General features: G+C 26.7%; 1 protein-coding gene across 1 annotated transcript; it reads left to right on the plus strand.

Moving 5' to 3' along the window:
• Positions 1–5,853: 5,853 nt before the first annotated feature.
• LOC129988170 (protein arginine N-methyltransferase 5-like) lies at positions 5,854–25,248 on the plus strand. Its single transcript, XM_056096322.1, has 17 exons — positions 5,854–6,020; positions 9,997–10,115; positions 10,739–10,824; positions 10,993–11,124; positions 11,500–11,642; positions 12,309–12,522; positions 14,054–14,137; positions 14,549–14,620; positions 16,870–16,947; positions 17,562–17,620; positions 19,035–19,157; positions 19,868–20,043; positions 21,011–21,120; positions 21,222–21,315; positions 21,410–21,526; positions 23,938–24,002; positions 24,725–25,248. Exons 1-17 carry the CDS (start codon positions 5,932–5,934, stop codon positions 24,875–24,877), a joined length of 1,914 nt encoding a protein of 637 aa, XP_055952297.1. The 5' UTR covers positions 5,854–5,931; the 3' UTR covers positions 24,878–25,248.
• The last annotated feature ends 343 nt before the right edge of the window (positions 25,249–25,591 follow it).

Here is a 25,591-nt window from a genome sequence, read left to right on the forward strand (position 1 = left end):
CGGCGCCATATTCTTAATATTCCGGCAGACTCTAGAAAATATGGTTCTCCGATTAGAGCATATTGTTGAAAATGAAGGGGGACATATTGAGCAATTTTAATTTTACTTTATTTAACAATGATAAACTATATTAAATGGTTTATGTGTATTACAACGCCACCTGACGATGAATTTTTGTACTAATTTTTAATTTAATAAATGTAAAGCGCATCATCTCAATAATCTGTAGTTCAAATTTTATCTCATTTGGATCAATAAAACTCATTTTAGAGTCCTCTGAAATGGGTAACTTATTTCTTGTACTTGCCCTACTTGCTTTTTCAAATCCAAATCATCGGAAGTGGTTTCCCAAAACTCGCATACACTTATAAAAGTGTTATCCCAGAGAACTCCTTGCATGCCATTGGAGTACAATAGCTATGAAATATTAATCTTCGAATGAATTTAGCATTTTTGTTAAATTCATGTCATCCTTGGAGAGTCATTTGGCGATTCATCTCTGGAAAGTAAAAGTTGTTTTAGTAAAAATTGAATTTGCGTTTTTCTAAATCGATTGAAACGAAAATTTGATACAAAACTACACCTATAGTCACAAAATCACATACCGAATTTAATATTGTTACGGATTTCCCTCTATCACTATCAATTCGTCGGGTTCGTTTACTTTTGTGTATTTAGCGGTTGTGTATGGTATGAAGATAACACAACACAATGATCAGTCCTTTCAGTAGACGAACACACAACACGTTTATTGACACTACGACACACAGGACAGCACAAAGACAACAACTATATACCGCATAGAGAAGACAATTACGTGCATACAGCAAGACTCTACTGCAGACAGTAGCGCACAGCTTAGTTCAGCACTAGCTTGACTCCGTCGCTGCTCTGCTAATCTCTGGAAGACCCATTGTTTACCGTCGATTCCGACTACAACAACGGCAGCTGCAGACTACCTCCTTTTATAGGTCTCAGGAGGCGTGGCTAGAAGCCTCTCAACCAATCAGGAACTTTCGAGGCGTATCTCGGTTCCTAATGGACGGATCGGGAAAATTCTAGATGTTTCGGGTATAATCTATTTTGGCGCCAAAGTCGCCAAATTAGTCACCAAATTTGTCGCCAAGCTCTGGGACCTCCGACGCGACACCCGGACTCAATCCAATATAGATGACAGTAAAACAGTCTTTCTGATGATGGAACCAACTATGCTGGGAAGCAGCATCACAGATTCGTAACAATATATTTAAGTCACTGCGCCTTTGAGTTATAGCGCTCACATGCTCTGACAGAGCATGTGAGCGCTATAACTCAGAGCAATTTTGAGGCCAATCCAACAATCAATCCATTGTTGGATTGGCCTCAAAATTTGGCAGGTGACTAGACTATAGATGTTAATTCTGTGTATCGAAATTTATTCATCTATCTAGCTCTCTTCATTTTGTAGTTATCATGTTAAATTATATTCGAACAGCCGGACAGACAGACTTCCTCCAAGCGGATTTTGCTCAAAATTTGATAAAAATCTACAAATTTGCTATAAAGACCGTATACCAAATTTCATCGATCTAGCTCAAAGTGTTTTTGAGTAATCTTTGTCATAGACAGAGAGACATTTACCGACATTTACCAAAAATTTATATTTTACCTCAGGGAGGTCAAAATCTCGAATGCGAATTTTTTGATGATTACACTATATTTTCTGTAAACTACGTATACAAAAAAGTAAAAAAAAATTAAAAACTGAAAATTTTAAATTCATTTTCCCGATCAAAGCTGTATGAAAACTAATCACATATTTTTCGTCAAGTTATAAGAATTTTTATTATATGAGAGTACATTATATGAAGGTCTTACAGAAACTAACTTAATACAAAAGTAATAACGCGCATCGCAAATAAGACAATAAAGGGTTTTTTTTTTTATCTATATCTTTTTTTTTATCAATTGCCATCTTTTATGTCTAAAGATGACCTCGTTTAACATATCTCAGTTAAGTTTGTTTTATTTTTTTTATTTTTCAGCAGTGGCGGATTTACGATTGACAAACTAGGCAGCTGTCTAGGGCCGCTAGGCTGACAGGGAATCACAGCAACCAGATCGATTAAAACATATAAATTTGATGAATTGTTCAAAGAATGTTGAATAAATTTAATGAAACATATACAAACATATACAAGTATATTTGATATTGCTAAATTAAGAACATGCTTAAGTGTGAAAGAAAATTAACTAATTTATTGAAAAGGGGTATCTTTTAATACCTTTTATCTCAGATTGCAATATTTCTGAATCCGCCACTGTTACACTGCTAATTAAAACTGAACTTGCACTATTTTCATAAAGCTCGATTTTATATAATGAATAAAATCATAAGCATCTCCTACCTTAAAGTACTTTGTGCAGGTAGATTTTATTCTTATTTTCTTCAGGTAGAAAGATAATATTTTAAACGATTCAATAATCAATTTTTAAATGGAAATATGTGTCATAAGAATTCGAATTCTGTGAAGAATCATCAAAAAATTCTCAAAGATTATCAAATAAATTAGAAATGATTCTTGAAAGTGAAAATGCATGTTTTGTTCTTTTCAGAATGAATTAATCCGCATATTATAATTATGATCAGATGGCATGTTGATCTGCTTGGCAACAATTTTTGAAAAGAAGAAAAACAGAAGCAATTCTGGAACATTCCGAATTATTTAGAATAAGAGTCGAGACTGAAACCAAAGTGCGATGTAATTAATTTGAAATTCAAACCACAGGACATGGTTGTCAGATGGAATGTATTAATTTTAAATTGTGGAAGTCTAGGTTGGAGAAAATTTTCATTTCAAAACAGTTGTATCGGTATGATATTAAATAAGAATCTTTCTCATTAATGTCAAACATTTGTGAACTAGTTGCTTAGCAAATGCCATTTCTGTCAACACGGACTCAATTATTCCTTACAAGAATTACCATAAGTCTTGCAATTAAAATCTAATAATATGTATATTCTTTTGATATCTCTGCATTAGATATCGTTTGGAATTTTTCAATTCAATCTTTCGTTTCTCTGCATTATTCTTTTGATATCTCTGCATTAGATATCGTTTGGAATTCTGATTCAATTTATTCATTTAAAAAATCTTATTCTATTAAAGTATATTAAAATCTTTAAATATCATAAAATATTAAAAGTATATAATTTCAAATTACATAAATTATTTTAGGTTTAAAATATGCATAAAATTCTTATTGGCAATGTAAGCGTAACAATTATTTTGATACGTTCTTGCATCTATGTATTAATTATTATGCGATTTATTTCTTGGGATTTTGAATCCAAATGCTGCCAATGGATAAGTAAAAAAGAATTGCTTTTCTGAATTGAGTTTCCAAGAAATTGTCAACCACTTGTCGTCTACATCAACAACCAAAAATTGTGTAGAAAATCGTAACGAATTTATCATGAAAATAAATTTAAAGAATATTTCCATAAATGATGGAATCAAAGCAAAGATTTAGAAATTGTGAACAAAATTATGAACGTAATTTTGCTGACAACTTCTAATCTTATTTTTTGTTTTACATGTAACACTTCTGTTAACAATAAAGAATTATGCATGCGTTTTAATAACCCAAAAGTAGTAAGAAATGCTTATTTCCGTGTTTTTGTGGAAAAAATTGTTAATAGTGTTGTCTTATTATTGAATTAGCTCCAAAAAGATACTATAAAAATGTAGAAATCAAAATGAGTACATTTATATCCATAGAGTAAATAATTGTGGAAGTGTTAACTCAAATCTGTACATTATATACATATCGGTAATAAAATTGCATAACAGCGAATGCTTGAAATTTATTCGATAGCCAAAGGATATCAATAATAAAGCATTCGTTTCCGATGTATTATAATTACACTTTCTTTATTTCGTGAGAGAAATTAAGTTTCAAGACTTTGCTATCGTATCCAGAAAAAGCCCCTAAACCCAGGCGATATGTAATAGATGCCTCGCAATTTGCTTTGTATCCGTGATATTTACGCCTATTTCTGTCATATAAATTTATATGTTATATTATCTAAATGTATAAAAGATATTTACTTGAATAAAATTCTTATACTGTTATTCATGTATGTAAAAAATTCTGTATGCACTTATTTTTGTATCTATTAAATAAATAATTTAAAGGATAGTAATAAAAATACAAAGTTATATACCTTTTATTTGTTAAATAAATATGCAAAGGAGAGTAGAAAAATCTTTTTTTTAAATAATATAATCATTAAAATCAATCATATATTTGATCAAGGATGGAGTAGGTTGCTTTGAAGAATTCTATTTTAAAACATACTGATTTACAAAATTGTAAGGAATTAATCTGAAAACATATGAGATTTTTCCCCCTTCAAAACAAGTAAGTATTTCTCGTTGAGCTAAAAGCGTTCAAAATCCTAGTTAGTGTTCTAATGAAGTACGAAATTACTTATCTCAGGGCCTCAAATTTGTTACAGCCGTGGATACAAAATGATTTTACATGAAAAAAGTTTTTAAAATCTCCAATTTGAAAAGTAAATGTTTATTAGGCAATTAATTCCGAAAAAAGTAGTGTTTTTATTATTATATAATTGCCAAATTATTTATATATACATTTATATAGACATGGAAGACAAATGCATTGGGGATAACAGCCTTTGAACACTCAAAATATGTGCATTTCAAATTGTGGCGCCATCTATTGAAAAATAATTCAACTATAAAGTTAACTTTAATGTGTAAATTTCTTCTTTTTTTTCTCTCTCTCTCTCTCTCTCTCTCTCTCTCTCTTTTTTACATGATTTTCAGATGAATCTTAAAATTACATATTTTATTCCGTATCTATAAAAGAAAAGTACTTTCCCAATGACATCGACATTTGTTAAATCACCTCTTTCTATCAAAGTTTAGAAATCAATAAAATCAAAGCTCTATTTAGATTTTTTTTTATTTGTGCTGCGAAATTTCATTTTGATATTTGGATTAAGTTACAAATATGTATATAATTTAAGTTTATAATTTATTTGTTTACGTATAAATAAAATTGGAAAAGGCATAAAGCATTTCGGTTCATCAAAATATTTTATTCCACTTATATATAAATAAATAAATGTTTTTTTATCGTTATTATTCGGGTAACAACAATTGGGCAACTCATAACTTTGAATGCTGTTTAGTGATTATTTAATATTTGTTGTCCTACGTCTGATAGTGCTTCATGGCTAGATGAAAATGGAGTTCGATTATCTAGCTAGGACATCCGAAATGATGTTCGGTAGCTAATTATTTTATTTCCTGAAATAGGACATATCTGTGTCATCCCATGTTTTACAATCAACAAAATTGATGAATTGAAACTGATTTATAATGAATATAATCTTGTGGTACTTTTATAAAGTGGAATCAAACGCATAAAACAATGTATGTAAAGCTTTAGAAAAAAAAAGACTTTCTTTTTATTCTTCAATGAAATTCTTAAGTTGAACTTAAATAGATATTGCCTTTTATTCTACTATTGGACAATGAAAAAAACAGATTGAATTTCATTTATTAAGACGTAGAAATAATGATTTAAATATCACTCAAAAATTATTGAAATTTCATCACTCAAAATTTTAAGCAATTCAGAGATTCGTTATGATAGATTCGAGGATGATTTCATAAAAACTATCTTATTTTATTCTAATTTCATTTAGAATCAGAGGATTTTATTCTAATTTCATTGATCACACCAGATGTTATCATCCGCACAATGAGCACTTAGCTACTGCGCGATTGGGATGGTAATATATAAACATATTAAAGTTCATCGATTTGGCAACAACGGGTATCTACTCTATTGAGCCTTTATTATTTTTTGAATTGGATATTGCAAGTGGCAGATTGTTATTGTTTAAAATTGATCAAAATGCCGGCAAGAGAACATATTTCTTGTGGTCTTGCTTACCACTATGTCCATGATATCTACGATAGCTTAGGAACTGCTTCTCAAGCTGGGTTTGTATTTAATGCTTATGTTCCTGCTAAATTGTTTTGTTTGCCAGAGAAACGATCAATAGCTCATAATGAATAAAAAAAGCTGTTTTTCTGTAGAATTTCTTGAAACATGAATCATAGTTAAAATTTGAATTATCAGAAATAAATTTAAAAGTTTAAAAATCTTTATTTATATCATTAATAGTTGTTACACGTGTTTGTACCGGCGTTTTGTACATAAATCAAGTTAAAACTTCATCTGAAGAAATGTTTTTCATTTTATTTATTTTTTTCAATTATGCAGTATGTTTGAGGATTGTATAAGTAGAAATTATTCTTAAGGTATGTTAATTCAAACGTATGTTTTATTATATTTCATCAAGATGATGAAAAGAAGCTCTGGAATATAGCATACAGGGATGAACTTCAGCTATATAAATTTGCATGATTCATGTGAATACGCCCATAAAATTATGTGGAAGCAATGTTTAAATTATAAATTGATTAATGCTCAATTTAAGATGTTTTTAATATTTTCCAAAGCTGTGAAAAAGGTTAACTGATGTGGTACTATGGTTTCATTTAAAGTAAAAATTTAGTTTTGCAAAAATGAAATCATCAAACATGAAAATAGGATAGTATAAGAAAAAGAAGAAAAAAACTTCAAGAAATGATTGCTCAAAGCACCAAACTTTACACACTAACATTAATGTTTTACTTTTCATATGTAGTGTTTTTTTATAATTATTTATTTATCTTAATCTTTATTAGATTTTTTTGTTAGTTTAAAAAAATTGTGATATTTACTTTACTTATTACTGTGAAACCTTATGTACTCTTTTTTTGATGGCTCCCATTCACTTCATCAATTTTTCTGTTGCTATTTAAAAAATTTTGTTTGCATATTATAGTTTCTATTGTGTTTTAGTTCCTGGGAAGTATACATATATTCTGTGAAGTATACAATAAATTTATAATGATTTTATCAGGATCTGTGGCATTGTATATGTCCAATTGCAGGACATATTTTCACTAGAAGGTTGATAAAGTAACCATAAAATTTGGCTATTTTAAACTTTAGAAAGTTACATGATGCTCATTTAAAAATTGAAACTCTCAAATTAAATTATATGAGAGTTTCAATTTTTTTATTCACGTCTCTTCTAACAAATAAAACTATTTGATCATTAATTTTTTAGCTGTGTTTTTATGCCCATTTTATTCCATGGCATGAGGTAAAATGATCATAGATAGAAATAAAGATCTTATTTAATCAATGAGATTAATAGAAAAGTAGATAATACAGTCTTTATTAAACATATTCACCTAGAAATGTTAACTTTTAAATTTCGAAAATTAAATGGTCTTTAGTATCGGATATTGATTTATGTATTTATATTATCTCTTCAAAATGAAATTTCACAGAAAATATGACTGTAAACAAGCCATTTTCTTCTAGCAAAATTTGACCTAACATAAATAATATTTTTTTACCATAATACTTTACCATTATCCAATAATAAACAGGTATTCTGTTGGTAGAAGTGCTATGGTACTTCCACTTTTCATTTTTTCATGGGCTTTCTTCTAAATTGCAGTACTAAGTGTCTTTATTACCATAATATTTGGAGAATAATATGCTAACTTTATTTTATTAAGAAAGCAATAATTTTCATTTCCAATAACTTGTGCTATTGTTGCATTTTATTTGTTATTGTAGATATTAGTGTTTTTATCTGTTAACTAAGGACAATCAGAGACTGTTCTAATTGATATGTTTATTTTGTTTCTTGATAATCATAGGAATTCTTTCTTAGAAAAATTCTAAAATTATGTTTATCATATATTCAATTAATAATACTATTACATTAATTATTTCAAAAAAGGATTAATCCTCATAATAAATAAAATAAAACTTGATTAAATTGATAATAAATAATACTTTTTTCTGCTTAAAATTGGCCCTTTAGATGGTAACTCTTTAAATGATTTTTTTCATGCTTATGTATATATATTTTTTAAATTAGTAGGTATTGAAAATAAATACTTCTATCCATTGAATGCAATTCCTCTTATAGTTGAGATTGACATGTCAAATTTATTAAAGTTCACCGTGGTACTGATTATGTTGGATGAGTAGTTTCCTAAGAAATGAAAAGAATGCAAAAAAAAAAAAAAATTTCACTTTGAAATCTCAGAAATGTTTTATCTGTAAGATTCTGAGAAAATGTATAAATAAATAAGAATGATGAGCAGCTTTGGAGATAAACAAAAACAATTGTGAAACACCATTGCACATTTCAAAGTTTAAAATTTTATTTCATGAAAATATTTGCTTTTTTATTTGATTTATGTTTATGGAAAGTTTTAAAGTATTAAGAAGTGTTATATAGTGTCTGCAGTTAATTATTTATATGAAATATTCTTCTGGTGAAGAATTGTTTAGTCAATTACAGTTAAAAACTGTATTTGTTATTTAGAAAGAAATACATTTTGTCACAGTGCTTTAAATTTTTTCTTTTCATTCAAAGGATATATGAAGCAGTAGAGAAACATCTTGACTAAAGTTTATTTGTAACCCAATCGTATTCTTTTCTTTTGATAAATATGTGTGTACATTTATTCACACTCTATAGGCTACAGTGTTTGGATCTAGTTTGTAGAAAAATTAGCTCTTATCAATATATGGCTATAAAAAAAATTAACACGCTGTAATCTAAAAAGGTAGAACTTTTCTATGTCAGATATGTGCTCATATTATATAAAATGAAATAAACATGATAGTTTTTTGAAAAATAAATTAAAGAAATTTTTTCTGGACATTTTAAAATGTCTACATTATTTTTTCAATAGTTATTTTATTTAAGGCTGACATAGTTTAATATATGCATAGTATCCACTCTTAATAAGGGGTCCTGTAGCTAATTCCTGATTCATTAATAATAGGCATATATATCTAATAAGAAAAGTGATCTAAATGAAATAATTATATTTTATTTAGTTTAAATCAATAAATACTCTGAATTACAAATTTTAAATTCTTATACAGATGCTCGATTCTATAAATCAGTTTAATAAACTGTTCTGGCTATTTAAATTTTTTAAAAAGTTCAAATCTTCTGCAAGAAAATTTATTGAGTTATAAAATTCTAAATATAACAATTTTATAAAAATGCAGGATTTTAGATATCTATGGACTGTCTCAGAGAAATTACACCTAATAGCACCTGGATTTGTCAAAAATTGAGTGATCTGGAATTGTTTATTGCCCTTAAGTAATGATACTCAAAACTTCATTGCTTGATTAGAATTGTTTACCGAAGATTGAAACGTTTTTGATACAAAAGTGAAGCATCAAGAATATTTTATTGGATCAAAGGATTGTATAATATTTTACTAATTTTGTTAGAAATACATTGATTGAAGTGAAATAGAATATTATTTCCATTATTTAAATACTTTTTAAAGAAAATTGGAAACTGAGTCTTATGATGAATCAAAGAAATTTTGAACAATCTTTTGGTATTACATAAAAAAGTATTTCATCATATTTATATATTTTTGAAAATTTTCTGATTTACAATAATTTTAATAAATTAATTAATATTGTATTTAAAAATTGAATCTTGATGCATTTTGTATCAACAATAACAATAAGCAGGACTTCTTTAAAAAGTCAATATTATGTAATATAATATGACAATGAATTAATGTATTGATGTTATCTTAGTTGGAAGAAATTACTTTTTGTGTGGAATATTGTATATTCAATTACTGTATACTAGTGACATTTTATCAATATTTTAGAAGCAAAATATGTTGCTATTCCAATTGACTGTTAAAATTTTAAATATTCATCATAGGTCTAATAATATTTTTCCCCCTTTTACTTTTCTGTTATTCTTCCACTGACATTCTGTTGAGAATACCAGTGTAATTTTGTTTGCTCTTCTAAACTACATGCTATATTCTACTAAAATGTGACTTTGTTTCTTAGGTACAATTTTATTGTGGTTCCAATTGTACATCCAAGATTTCGAAGAGAATTTTTAGCAGGAAAAGCCAGAAATCGTCCTGGAGCTTTCACGAGATCTGATTTAGTATTAAGCACCCAAGGTAATCTTATAAAGTATCTTTTTCTTTAAACAATTAATTTCTTGTTTTATTTTGCATTATAAACTTATTTCTTTATAGTTTTTTTAAGGGCTGTGTGCTGAGAAACAATGTTATGCTGTTGATTTAGATACATAAAATGTAGATCAGACTTATTTTGTGCACTATACCTGACAATATATGCAACCTTTTTTAATATATGTTAAATGAAACAGGGTTTTAGTTTAAAGTGCTATAGATTTGGTATATTTATATTAATAATAATTAAGCTTTTATTTAAATTAATTTTAAACAAAAAAAATATTAAAATGCTTAGTACTACTAATATCAGTATGATGCATATATCTTTGGTTTAGCAGTAATTATTCAGATATCTTTGAATGGCATGAAAAGGGATAATAATAAAGTATATTTTACAACTGGAATAGGAAAAAGCACCAAAAAGAATCTTAAGTTATTCAAATGGTAAAGGAAAAATTACAAAAACATCTGTAGGACATTTAACGGGAATTATTCATAACTGTAACCTGCAGACTCTATTAAAGTAATAAATTATTTTTTGTTATATAAATTAATATATATTTCATAAAGGTTTTTGTTTTCTCCATCCTTTTCATATCTTGTAGATTGGAACACATTAATTGTTGGAAGAATTTCTCCATGGATTAATCTTGATTCTCCTGTACTTAGTGTTAGAAGAAATTCTGAAAAGGTAGTTACCTTCTTTTGTTCATTCGTCTTTATAACCTGTAAACAAATGCGTGTGTACAAAAAATTATGAATGCCTAAAATTATTATATTTATTGCATAGTATAATTATAAAGAAAAAATATTTTCCTTTGTTGATTTTTTTGTGTGTGAATGATTATTTTTTTTTCAGGCTTTAGAACAAGAGTTGAATTATGCAGCTCATCTGAGTTTGCCAGCTGTTCTAGTTACACCAAAAGATGGAAATTGCATTAATTTGGCTCGTTTTATCTATACTAAAGCAATGGGAGTTGGGGGACATCAAGTAAATACACTTAATAAATTCTTTGAGCTACACTATTCTTTGACTCTAGCTTTTTTTTTAAATCAAATCTTTGTTATACATTATTAATATGCACCATCTATAAGTTGAATAATTTATAATAGCTTGTTGCTAAGTTTGTTTAATATTAATTTGTAGAATACTTTTTATGCTAGTAATTAGAAAATTATGTTAATTGATGCAAATAGTATCTTTTAAATAAGATTTTGAATTTAAATTATTTTATTTGATCACATAACAAACAAAAAGAGTGTTGAAAATTTGATTGAATTATTTTTCCATGCAATTTACAATACAGTTTGTATCATTATTTATAATTTGCTTTTTGAATACATTGAATGTTTTTATTTTCTGTAGCCTGCTTATAATGTGTGGGTTTACATTCCAATGAGAGCTCATGAAGATGAGGCTAAAATATTTTTCAATAACTTATCTAATGGTGAAGGGAAAACAGATGAATTTAGTTCCTCAGAAGTAACAGTTAATGATACATGGGAGTGGTATGTATTATTGCACTAGCGCTTATTATTCAAAATACTCAGAAATTATTAAAATCTTGTCAGTTTTCTTAATAAAATTTTATATGTTTGATTTTTAAGTGTCAAATCAATGAACTGTCGTATATTGTTGCAGTATTCATTTTCTTAATCAATAAATGTTATAATAAATGAAATGTCATTTACCAAATGACATTTCTTTTATTTTAATGGTTTGTTATAAAAGTAATTCATAAACAGTTATTTGTGTATTATTTTTACTTGCATTATTTTTACTTGTATATTATTTTTACTTGCATTATTTAATAGACTAAAACTTATAAAAATTCTAATTTTTATTTTTATTTTACATAGTCTAAAATTATTTTTAAATGAGAAAAATCATTTAAATTGTATTAAGAACTCAAGCTTTCCTATATGTGATATTTTCCATTTAATTAATATCTATAATTTTGCTGCTTTCAAAATTAAATGGGGGAAAAAAGTAATAATGACAATGAGAAATATAAATGAAATAGCATATCAACTTTCCACTTAGAATATACTTTTAAAAAAGAACCTAAATTCTATAACTGCATATTCTGTAAATATTGTTATATCTGTGTTTTTTTGTGAATCTTTCTTCAATAAAAAATTAAAGTGAATAATTTGAATCATAAATTATTGTAGGTGGAATACATTTAGGACTGTATGCAGTACAGATAAGAAAATAGGTTTAGTTTTAGAATTGAGTGCTGACTTGCCAAATTTCCAAGAAATTCAAAGATGGCTAGGTGAACCAATTCGTTGTGTGTTTGTGAAAACAACCCTGTTTTCAACAAACAAGAAGGGATTTCCTGTTCTTTCACGAGCTCATCAGAATTTACTCCGTAAAATGTTTAAGGTGATTATTTGTTATTCGTTATTGCTTACTTAAGATATTTTATTCATTAAATCCATTTAAATTTTATCTCTAATTTGATATCTTATTTTTTAAAAATTGATCTGGTTTTTATTGCTTTTATTATTTAATGCTTTTTAAAGTTATGTTATATAGGTTATTATGATTTTCTAATTATAAATTATTTTTCATGTCATACATTGATTAAATGTTTTGAAATGTTATCTATGTCATCATATTCATGTTTGGCCAGACAGCCCAAAGTTTGCCAGTGCCTTCCTCTGAATCCTGTTCCACCGCATTCTATTTTTGACACTTGTGCCTCAGTTTCTTTCTTGGATAGCCAGGAATTCTGTCTCCACTGACTCCATCCATCTCATTTTGGGTCTACCCTTTTTCCTACTTTTTAGAGATTTATGTAAAAGATTTCTTTTTTTTTTTAATATGGAATCATCATCTATTCTAGATATATGAACCGCCCAGTTCATCCAATTTATTTTTATGAACTTTATTTCTGGCTCTCTACAGATTTTATATAGCTCAAAGTTATATCTTCTTCTCCAAACATTGTTGATTTCTATTCCGCCTAGAATGGCTCGCAGAATTTTTCTTTTGAAAATGGCTATTTTATTTTCTCCAGCTTTGGTTAGGGTCCAAGTCTCTGAGCCATAGGTTATTGGTCCAATTAAGATTTTATATAGTAAAAATTTTGTATTTCTTGTGAGGATTCTAGTGAGGATTTAAAAAATCGTTTTAGTCCGTAAAAGGCTTTATTTGCATTCATTAGACGACCTTGAATCTCTTTGACTATGCTATTGTCATCAGTAACTGTAGAACCAAGATAAGTAAAACTTTGGACAACAATGTATCTATGTATTGGTTTCATATATATGATAATGTATAATGGCGCAATAGCCAATTTCTAAATCATTAGATATAGGCATATGCTTTTATTTAGAGAAATGCTATTAAATGATGTAAAAAATTATATTTTCAAAAAAAATTTCATATTTACATTGTTTGTGTTAAAAAAAAACTGTAGACTAAATTTTTGTTATTAGTCATATTTAGTAAGATATTTTTGACATATTAACTTTTTAATTAAATAAAGTTCTTCTCAATCACTTAAGATTTAAATATTACAATTTTAAACTACCTGAGTTACCATCAATCAATCTTTTACTCAAGGCTGATTCATCTAATATACTGAAATTCAAACCTCATTACTCAGTATCGATCACAGGCAATATTGAGAAATGTGTTTTGAATGTTTTGACAAGAATATTTTGTGAAATATAATTAACATGACATGGGGACTCTTAAAAATTAAGAATATTAAGACTTCATAATCTGAAATATTGTTATTGGTTCTAACAACATGAAATATAATTCTTTATCATTTAGACCCCCCCCCCCATTTGAAATGTATGCCTATCTCAAATGATTTAGAAATAATTGATACCTTATATATAACTAAATTATATTTATACAAAAAATGGTAACATAATGTTTGCTTTTTTCCTCCTTCCTTTAGCTTGACATCCAAGTAGTAATTTATGGAAATAACAAGCATATGAATCTGAGGCATTATTATCAATATATGGATCATTTGTGGACTGTAAGTTTAAATACATGCATTGATGACTTGTTTCTCCCTTCTATAATAATGTTCTTTTTCAATATTAATGAACTTATTCTTTTTTTATGTAGCATGTTTGTAAAATAGTTACTGTGTTCTTATTTTACATTGTTTAGTATTGCAGATTGTGTTAGCATAAATTTTATGGCTTTGAAAACAGTTGTAGTTGGAAAAGAAATTTAATATTCTTACATGTAAATACTTGTTTTATTAATAAAAATATTTTTAAGGAAGCAGTTTGAATGCTGATTAAGTTTGCTTATTTTTAACAAAGTTTAACATTTTATTTAAGAAGTTAATTTGTAGATTATACTTTTTAAGAAAATTGCTAAAGTGTAAATTTATTTTCTTGGTTATATTTTATAATTTTTTTTTTTTTTTTTTATTTAGACACAAGATCCAGATGATGCTTTATCTAACTTTGCCAAAGGTTATGAAGATTATCTTCAAATTCCTCTTCAGGTATAAATATATATAAAATATTCAAATTTTAGCTGATAGAAAATATGATATTGAAATCAGAAATAACTTTGGTCTAAATTCACCGAAACAAATTGCCATTCTTTCTAAATCTATCTATATCTATAATGCTAATGTACATGGAGCAGAAATCACTCTTATTACTGTTTATCAAATGGTCAAATGTAAACAAACTATCATAGGAATTTCAGATTGCTTCATTGAATGTTTAGCATAAATCAATAAAAACTTCTTCAACTTTAATGAACGTTTTTACAGCTGCTTTAAATCTGATATTTCGCTTTGCTATTTAATGGAGCTTCAAAATATTATTAGAAATTTTTTGAAGAAGTTGAGCAGTGTCATCAAAAAGTCCATTCTGAAACAAGAAAGAAGGAAATAAGTCACAAAGGAAATTAAAAAAACAAGCTTCAAACAAAATTTAATTGAGTGGAAAAGTTAGCTTAGCCGACAGTAGGGGGTAATTGCTATGATTTGTCTACGAAATATTCATATCTTACAAAAGTGGTATTTTTATTATCTTAAAACTCAAAAAAAAAAAAAAATATCTTTCTAGTAATGTCCATTCCTAAAATTTCTTCTCTTAATTTTAGTAATATTTTCTAATTTAATTTGTTATACCATCTGTAATAAAGTTATGATGGAATTCGAATTTATCCATCAAAGTATTCAATCGCTGTGCTTTTAGCAATCATTATCTTTGTAGCAGATTTTGACTTCCGCCTTTATTTCATGATATGCACTATTTTTAATTTGCGGTAAACAAATTCTGTTGAATTCCGATTTTTTTTTTTATTTGTATCATCTAACAAAATAAAATTTTAATAGCCTTTATCATTCAGAGTCAAATTAAATGTTGAGATCACTAATTCAAAAGAAATCTGTGACAAATAACTTGTGGAAAAAATAATTATCAAACTTTTATGATATTTTGTAGATAATTTTAATATGAAAAAGTAATAACCCTGTTACTCATCTTTTTAAAACTACCGACTTAGTTTTGTAATTTCTTGTGTCTAATGAAGAAACTATTCTATTTTTGTTATAGGAATGTATTGACACTTTGTCTAATCACTGAAGTTCAATTTCTCTATCGCTCACTCTCTCTCTTTCTCTCTCTCTGATTTTTAAAAAATTTCTAAAAAGGATGAAAAAAATTTTATGTTATTATATTATCGAAGGCATAATTGTAAAATACTAAGCATTTTGAAGCAAAGAAAAAACATGTAGATGTACAGGGGGAAAAAAATGCCAATTTATGATTTTTAAAGATATAAACAAAATGATCATGAGAATTTGATAACAATTTATTTGATGAAACCTTAGTAAAGTGTGTGCCATCAAGAGCATGTAAATTGATGCCATGTAGTGCATACATAACATCAATTTGCTTACTCTTATTTATATTATCCTGCCTAATTTTACTTGCATTCAGCTTAATTTTCTAAGAAATGAATGAGTGAATGCTGCATAAATGTGAAAATTGTTTTATTTCTAAAAAATTTTTGTTGCATCAAATGTTATATGTACAGAGAAATGCTGAGTATACTTGCTGTTGTCAAAATTTCCTGGAAACATGAATATCTATTATTTGAAATTTGTGCTATAAGAATCTCTTCCCACTCATCTTTCAAACAAAATATGCCATAGAAAATGAAAAAAGTATTAACCAAGATAATGTCTAGAGTCTATTACTGTCATTGTTGACATTGGACATTTTATTTTATAACAACCAGATTGGAAAATATTTTATCTATTTTGTGTGTTTAACAATATTTTCAAATTCACAATTTGTTTCCCTTTATCAAATGTCATTCTCTCAATTATACCATATAAATCCATGAGTAAAATCATTTAAACATGTACTTTATTTTCTATTATTTTTAAATGTAAAGAGGTAAAAGTAAACCCTCATTATAACACATGTACAGTATCATTTATCACATTGTTCTACTTTGCATATCATTCTTTTGTATCCATCCATCCATCTCGTGGTTCAAAATATTTGCATATTCTTCATTCAATCTGTAAAGCCAGTATTTATATTTGGCAACTGTGTCAGCTTTCTTTGATCACTTGCAATTTACTTTGAACATCTTATGTTTGTATATTAATTTATGAAACCTGTAGATAATTTTAACTATTCAGAAATGCTTTTTATTCTTCTTATTGCAATAAAATTTTGATCTAATATTTTATAGCCTTATATTAAATTGAATATTTAATTTTAGCCACTGATGGATAATCTGGAATCATGTACTTATGAAATTTTTGAAAAGGATCCTACAAAATATACAGAATACCAAAGGGTATGTTATTTCATTTGTTTTTGATTTTCCTTAAAGCTCAAAATTTTTGCAACTTAATTTTTGATATTGATAAGCAAATTTTAACTATCGTAACTTCATGGAAAATAAATATGCTTAAATTTCATTATTTATTGATACTTAAAAATCAAAATTCTTTGTTAAAGACTGCAGATAAGTTTAATCTATGTTAAACTATCTTAAAGGCTTTTTTTTTTTTGATAAAATTATGAGCTATTATGATTATGTACATAATTTTTCCCCCTTTGAATTAATGTAATTAAATTTGAACTGTACTTGCCATTCAGAAAATTCAAATGCAATTTGAAAAAAGTCAGAAAAAAGATTTTTAATATGAGAATATAATAGCATTAGGCATAAAAGAATATTTTATTATTGCTTAACATTTTTTGTTGTTGCAATTTTATTTTTAAAATGCCATAGTTCCTAAAATAAAATTCTAATTAGAATTTATATTTTTATATTTCTTATTTATATTTTTTAAATAATGTTTACTATTTAAAAATTTGTTTGCTGCTTACTAATTTTTCTATCAAATAAAAGCTGTCAATCATATTTTCAAACCTTTTTTTGGCTAACATTTATTTTGTTCCCAGGCCATATACAATGCACTTCTTGACAGGATAAGTGAAGAAGAAAAAGATACAAAAACTAAGTTAGTATATAATTATGGTGTATTTTTTTAATAAATAATAATAAATTTTATTATTTCAAGTTTTAAAAAATATGTGTTATTAATTTATATGTAATATTAATAGAGGGAGTAATATCTTTTTCATATTTGTAAAAATGCAATATATATATCATGATTTTTTACTATATTAAAAACGGCATGATTTGCATGACTGAGATTAAAGCATAAGATTTTATTTTGCTTGTGATAATCATTTTCAGTTTTGGAAAATTCCTTATTTCGTTTTACTTTTCATTATTTATAACTTATGCAGATATGATACAATTCTGTGAAAAGACAGATTATAATGAAATTTTATCATTAAGATCAATTAATTTTCCTAATTTCAATTTATGTAGTTCAAGCCTATGTAATATCTGCTAATGAAAAGATAACATATTAAAATAATTCTTTCATAATAGGATTTTATTAGTTATTTTATTATTATTATTAAAATGATAATTTTATTATTTTGAAGCTATATATAAATTTATTTTGCAGTATATAGAAATTTCTACCAAAGAGTATTGTCATTTTAAATCATATATCTTGGTTTGAAATAGCTTTTGTTACTATTTTCTAAAAAGAAAGGATATCCAATTTAAAAAGCTGTGCATGCGGAATATATATTGCATAATTATTTTTATAATATTACTTAGAGAAAATAAATATTTTAGTTTTTGCAATGATTAATTTCCTAGATATTATCATTTTCATTTCTGTAATATTGTTTTATCTTTAATGAAAAACATTTTTTCTTTCCCTTTACTTTCATTCAAAATTATAGTTCTTTATTGTAATTTTTTAAACCAAGTTAGCTGTTTTTAATTTGTCTGCTAAAATTTAAGAGAAAATATAATTTTTTAGGGGGGGTCCCATTATTTTTACATAAGTTATTCTTTCATTCCATTCCATTGATTTCTATATTAGTTATCAAAAAAAAAGTGCTGCAGGAGCTGATCAATGATAATTCATTCAATTGTTTGTTAAATATATAAAACTATATAAAGAACTATAAATATTATATATAAAAACAAGTCATTCTTTCAAAAGCTTTTTTTTTTGTATAAGCTTGGGGGGGAAAATTAAATATTTTCTTTAAATTTATACAAATATACATTCTGTGTTCTCTCCATTATATCAATGATTCCAAAATAATTTGCTTGTAATGTCTATATATATTTGATGGCTTCTTTTTGCAAATATAGTACTAAATTTTTTTAAAAAAAATTACTTTGATTAATTTATATACTTGAGTAGCCTTTAAATGCATTTTTAACAGTATTGCTAATGCTGTGTATAAATTTTGTAATGAAAATGTATTCATGTGATGTTTTTGTTTGTTTGCATCTTGTTGAAATAACATATATAGATAGATATATCTTTTCTCATTTAGTGTTGTTATGGTTGTCGGTGCTGGGAGAGGACCTTTAGTGAGAGCAGCTCTTGCTGCTGCCAAAAATGCACAACGCTTAATCAAAGTTTATGCTGTTGAGAAAAACCCAAATGCAGCTGTCACGTAAGTTTTTATCCATTGCATCTTGCCAGGAAAGTTCCAATGTTAATTATTTTCTAATCCAGTCAACATGTCTTTTTTAACAACTTTCTTTAAAATCCACTAAAGTATATACAGGGTGATCTTAAAATCTTTTCCTGATTTGAAAAAATCATTACAAAAATATTCAATATAATACTGTAAAATTTTAATTATGAAATACTGTATTCCTAATTTTTTTTAGTCCAATATATTGTACTACTAATACAGAAATAATGATTTTTACATTTGATTGTTATTAAAAAGACGTTAGTGATGTGGAAGTTCAGTATATTCTTTAGTTTCATTAATTCAAGTTGGTCATTACGGTTCGATATTAATTGTAGAATTACATAAAGGACAGAACATTTCCAACACCAGTTGAAAATATTGAAACACTCATAGTTAGGATCACAGGTGATGTGTTTTGTGACACCTAAAATGTTGGATAATACCCAAGAAGAATTGGAATACCATCTTGATATGCAAGGTTTTTGTAATCAAAGAAAGTCTTAATGATAACCCTGCATGTCATCAATCACAATTTTGTTCATTCTTATATCATAAGAAGATTCCTTCTCTCCTCTCACCAAAAAGGATAAGGCTTTTGCAGTGATTATTTTTCTATTTTTAAAATAATTGTCCAGCTTGATATACTGTTATTTCTTCTATGTAAGAAGACTTTTCTTTTCCAGTCTCTTTGCCCAGCAGGATGAAATGTGGGGTGACCAAGTAACAGTTGTTGCATGTGATATGAGGGATTTTAATCCGCCTGAAAAAGCTGATATTCTGGTTTCAGAACTCTTGGGATCTTTTGGTGATAATGAACTCTCTCCTGAATGCCTGGATGGAGCACAAAAGTTTTTGAAAGGTAACATCTAGTTGATTTTTGTAATTGTGAGTGTAATTATTTCTTTAACTCTATTAATACACAAAAGCTGCAGATGTCTGTTTAACAAAGCTGTGGAACTTGCTCAGGTAGAGTCACCTGGATATCTCAGCCAAATCCTTCCTCCCCTCCCTCCTCTTTGATAAGCATGATTGGTTGAATGTCTATGGTGCATGCTTTGCTCATTAGAAACATTCCTCCAGATTGTTTTGGGGGACAGGAAGGTTTTCTAAGAACATTCAAAGGTTGTTCCAGCTTACATTTGCTTAATGACTGACAGCTATACAAATACCTCTTTTATATAATAACAAGGTTAAAAAAATATCTGAAGGATGTTTGCAGCTATTAATTTTATTCTCTTTATGTGGTTATTGATTAAGTAGTTTTGAATTAAATAATGCAAAGCTTTTTTTTTTTTTTTTTTTTTTGTGAGGTAAGTCTTGCAAGATATGGTCATTAATTAACTTAGCTAAGTTATAATGATTACACATTTGGTTACTGTTAAGCCTATTTTTACATTGATTAAACTTTCTATTTCACACTTATTTCTTGAGTTCTTTCTTCTGATTAAATGGAGTTTTGATGTCACAGCCAGTTTTCTCCAAATTATTTCTTACAATTCTATTAATTTGTGAAATGTTAAAATGCAGCTGTAAAAAATATTCTATGAAGTAGCTGTGTGAAATGTTTCTATAGCAATTTATTCACATCTCATTGTTGCTATTTGAAAATAATAAGAACAATTTCTGTGCCATATGTCTTATCATTTTATATACACTGTTAAAATTAGAATCGAATTTCAATCAAATATAAATAATGAAAACAGTCATCAGAGGAAGAGGGACTATTAACAATTGTAATTGCAGGGAGATATAAATAAGTCATGTATCTATATATATTCCTCCAAATAATAAAGTTTTCTCCTATCGTGTGTTTATTCATTTTGCAGATGATGGCATTAGTATACCTTCAAGCTACACCAGTTACATAGTTCCTGTGAGTGCCCCAAAACTGCATAGTGAAATTGCACAGATGAGAGAAAAGGATAAACATCCACTTGTGAGTAAACTTAAATACATTTGATTCAGAGCAAATAAAAAAAATTACTTGAATTGCTTTCATTTGAATTTTCTCAAATATATCTATATTTCACTTTTTAGACTTACTTTGAGATGCCCTTTGTAGTTCATCTTCATAATCATACACCACTCTCTAGTCCTCAAGCTCTATTCACATTTGTTCATCCAAATAGAGGTAAAAATTATACTTTCTATATTTATTTCTTAATATTTTTATCTGGAGTGTGTCTTTTATTATTTATTTAAATTTTCTTCTTTCTTTCCAACAGTTGAAGTTCCTGATAATACAAGATATGATAAGCTTAGTTTTAGCATCCCCTACAACTGTACTGTTCATGGCTTTGCTGGTTATTTTGATACAGTTCTGTACAAAGATATAAAATTAAGTATGTTTAAAAAACTTCTTTCCTTCATCATTGTTTTATATGAATCAAGTATAAAAGATTTCTTTCACTACTTTAAGATGTTTGCAAACAGCTTTTCCAGACAAACAATTTATGTAATATAATCTACTGTACAATTCTTTTTAATACTTCTATTATTTTCTGAATTTTTCACATTACAGGTTGTTACATCACCGAGAAAATGCAGGGAATTTTGAAATTTCCTTAAAACCTGGAAAGTTTAGGGAATTTTAAATTTCTTGGGGAGGGGGTCCCACCTAAAAGAATGTCAACCTGAAAACATTTCAAGAATTAAAGGTTGTCACCGTTCTGAAACTAAGCAACACTGTTTGCAACTGTTAACTAGTGAAAGTTTGTCTAGTTTCTACTCATTTCCCTTTTCTTCTGCAGAAATCAGTCCAATTTCCAAGAATAAGAAAAAAATACTTGGAGTAGTATCTACAGCTACTTAAATACTAGTAGAGTTACTGTATTAAAAAAAAAGACATTTTTTTGCAGAATGTTTTATATTTGAGAAAAATACTATAAAAAGATATATTTAAATGTTGCTATTTTAAAAGCTGTGTTTTGTTCAAACCAACATTTATTAAAAAGCAATGCAATATTATACGACAAGCGAATGATTGATTTGCTTCAAGTTTTTTATTCCAAAGTACAAATTTCTAATGCATGTTCAGAAAGTGCACCAATGCAGTTTGAAATTTTCCTGAAAAAAACTGAAACTAAATACAAAGAATAAATTGATTCATTTAATTAAAAAAAATCATTTAGTGGATTTCTATTCTAATGTTTTGAGATTTAAAAAATGTTCTGATTTTTCAGAAATCTTTAATAATTCTTATTTTGTCCCATGGCAGTGCAGTTATGGAAAGTGAATTTAATATTAACAAAATGAATGAATGAATGTTGAAACCCTTAAAATGGGATTCTTTAATCGGTCTGAGAACTGTATGATGCCATGAAATCTTATGGATATGTCTTAAATGATCCAATCTCAAGAGATGTGCTCCAGTATGTAAAATGACTGCATGGAGGTATTATAAAACTTCAGAAAAACAGAAGAAAAAAAGTCTAACAAATGCAAAACAATTTTGCACATTAATTTGTTGCAAAAAAAAAAAAAATGATGATACTGGCAATTGAAGAATCTGCAGAAGTTGTAGAAACTTATGCTCAATGATTAAAAAAAAAAAATACTTTGTAATATATTTTTTTTTAGTAATCATTAAGTGATTTGTATCATAATAGTTAATCCTTAATTTTGATTTAAATTTAAAGAGCATGAGGAACTGATTAATATCCTATTTCTCATAAAATGTGAATTTGTCTAAATTAATTATATGCAAAAATAAAAAGAATTTTTCTTTGATGTAAATATAAATATTCATTTAATGTACTTATTTCAGGTAATGCTATCACTTATTTCTCTTTGTTTTTGTTTTTTTAAACAGCCAAACACTGGGGGAGTGGGTTATTGTTATTCTACTATAACTAGCACACAAGATCTGTATGAGCATTACCATTTATACTGCATTTGATAAGGGAAACATAGGAATGGTTTTTTTCCAGTTTTGATTGGCAATCCTGTATTTTTTTTTTTTTTAATTTGATATCATTTGTAAATGTATAATTTATAATTTCATTTTCTTTAAGTAAAGATTTGAAGAATTAATCTAATATTGATTAATCAAACTTTTTTTTTTAATGCATTCCTTATTTCTAATTAACTTCAATTTTAAGACATTCTTATTGCTTAATTGTTTGATATCACAAAATATGAATCTTTTATTATTAAAATTGATTAATAATACTCCTAAATTTTCATTTGAAGGATTATGGAATATTATAGTAAGAACTATATTATCCTCAAACAGTGAGGATATATTATTTTTTAAATTTTCTCCAGGCCCTTTTTTGGGCAAACTAAATTAATGCCTTAATTGTTTGTATGGATTAATTTTGAAATGCTAAATTACCATTAATAATTTCCTTCTTATGCTAAATTGCTATTAATGCTTTTTTGGCAATTATCCGTGTTAGAATTTTGCTCTATGTGTAAATTGTTTGATTATCCATTCTTTGAATTTCTTATATTATAAAATATTCGATAAAAAATTAATTTGAAACATTAAAACAAGTTTTTTTTTAAAAAAATTATCAGATTTTTATGTTTATTAATATTTTTTAATAATGACACATAAATAATTTGTATTATTGTTAGATTAAATATATTATCTGATGTGGGTAGAAGAATTATACTGAAATTGACAACGACTAATGATACCAGCAATGAATAATTTTTGTGCAGAATATACACTCTCCTTTCCTGCATCCCCCAAGTTTCTGCACTTATTTTGCTATATCTCATATGAAATTTTTTTTTCTTTCTTTAGGCATACATCCTTCGTCACATTCTCCGGGATTGTTTAGTTGGTTTCCCATATTCTTCCCTATCAAGGTGATCTAATTTTTTATATATATATTACTGTAGTTAATAATTATATCAAACAATTTCTACTTCTTATTTAATTTATAATAATGTTTAAAATTTGATTTGCATATATGTAATATTATTTTTTTATGAAAATTATGCAATTTTATGACTAAACACAAATAGAAAATTTAACATCAGCATGATATTGATCAAAGAATTGTCAATTGTGGAAAAATGTTTTCTTAATTTAGTTTTATTTACTCCATGAGCAGTATTTTTTTTAAAGTGATTATTTAAAATTTAATAATTGATTTTATGTGGCTATATGAAATTTAATGATTGATTTAATGTGGCTGTATGAAATTTAATCATTTTCCTTTTGGATAATATAATGTTTTAGTGTAACTAATAATAAATTTAAACATATACTACAATAGGCTAAGTTTTTTATTTCTTTGTAGAATCATAATTTAAATATTATTTTTTGCTTACTTCTTTTTATATAATTAATGAATAATAGAACTAAACATGATTCTTCAAAAACTGTCAAGTTTTTTGTACTGTAAATTCAAAAAAAAAAAATTGTAGAAATATTAAAAATCAAAAAATTCTATATTTATGTTTTAAGATTTCTGTAGTATGAGTGATTATTAGAAAATAAATTATATCAATTTAGATTGCTCTAACAGAACTTTTAAAATATCTACCTCTTACATTGAGTACCAACATATTATTTTAATTTTCAGGATCCCTTATATGTATGTGCTAAAAATGAACTGGTAGTCCACTTTTGGAGGTGTGTTTCACCACGAAATGTCTGGTATGAGTGGATGATTTCTAAACCAACTATTAGTCCTATCCATAATCCCTGTGGAAGATCTTATACAATAGGACTTTAATTTGTAAAAAAGCAGTTTTAGGAAATTTCATGAAATCTCTCGTCATTCAGCATTGTGAATTATTCATTGTCAGGGATTTTTTTTAATAAAATTGTTTGAATTGTTTTTACTTGTAGAGTCATTTGTTTTTAATGTTTCTAATATAGTTTAAACAAGTCTAACAGCTGTTCTTATGTAATTCCTGACAAAATTTTGAGAACTTTGATATGCATTTTTTATGTTTGTTAGCTTTTAGTGTAAAATTTACCTAGGTATAATGTTAATGAATATTTACTGTTATACATAAGAGCTTAATAAATGTGTTCTCAAGTACTGCATTTGAAAATGGTGGATTCTTTATTATAATTATTAAATCTGGATATTATAATAAAAGCATTTTTTAAATGTTTGTGTAAATTTTAATAATATTCCTTATGTTTCTTTGATAAATGGTTTCTTGATAATGGAAAAAAGTGTTCTGTATATGATTCCATCTGTATCTGATTTAAATAAAACTGCAAAACTATTATGCCCCATAATATCAGGGTATCTGGATGTTTGCTTCTCCTTAACATTCTTCTACAGTGCTTTATAAAAAGACTAATATTTATTGTCCTTTATGAAATATTATATTTAATTCTAGTCACACAAATGCTTTTATTAGAATTTGTCCTAACATAGAATATTCTTTTATGGTGCATTTAATCACTATAAAACAATGCTCCCCAACCCCCT

This window comes from Argiope bruennichi, chromosome 10 (assembly GCF_947563725.1).
Source record: "Argiope bruennichi chromosome 10, qqArgBrue1.1, whole genome shotgun sequence".
Lineage (NCBI taxonomy): Eukaryota > Metazoa > Arthropoda > Arachnida > Araneae > Araneidae > Argiope > Argiope bruennichi.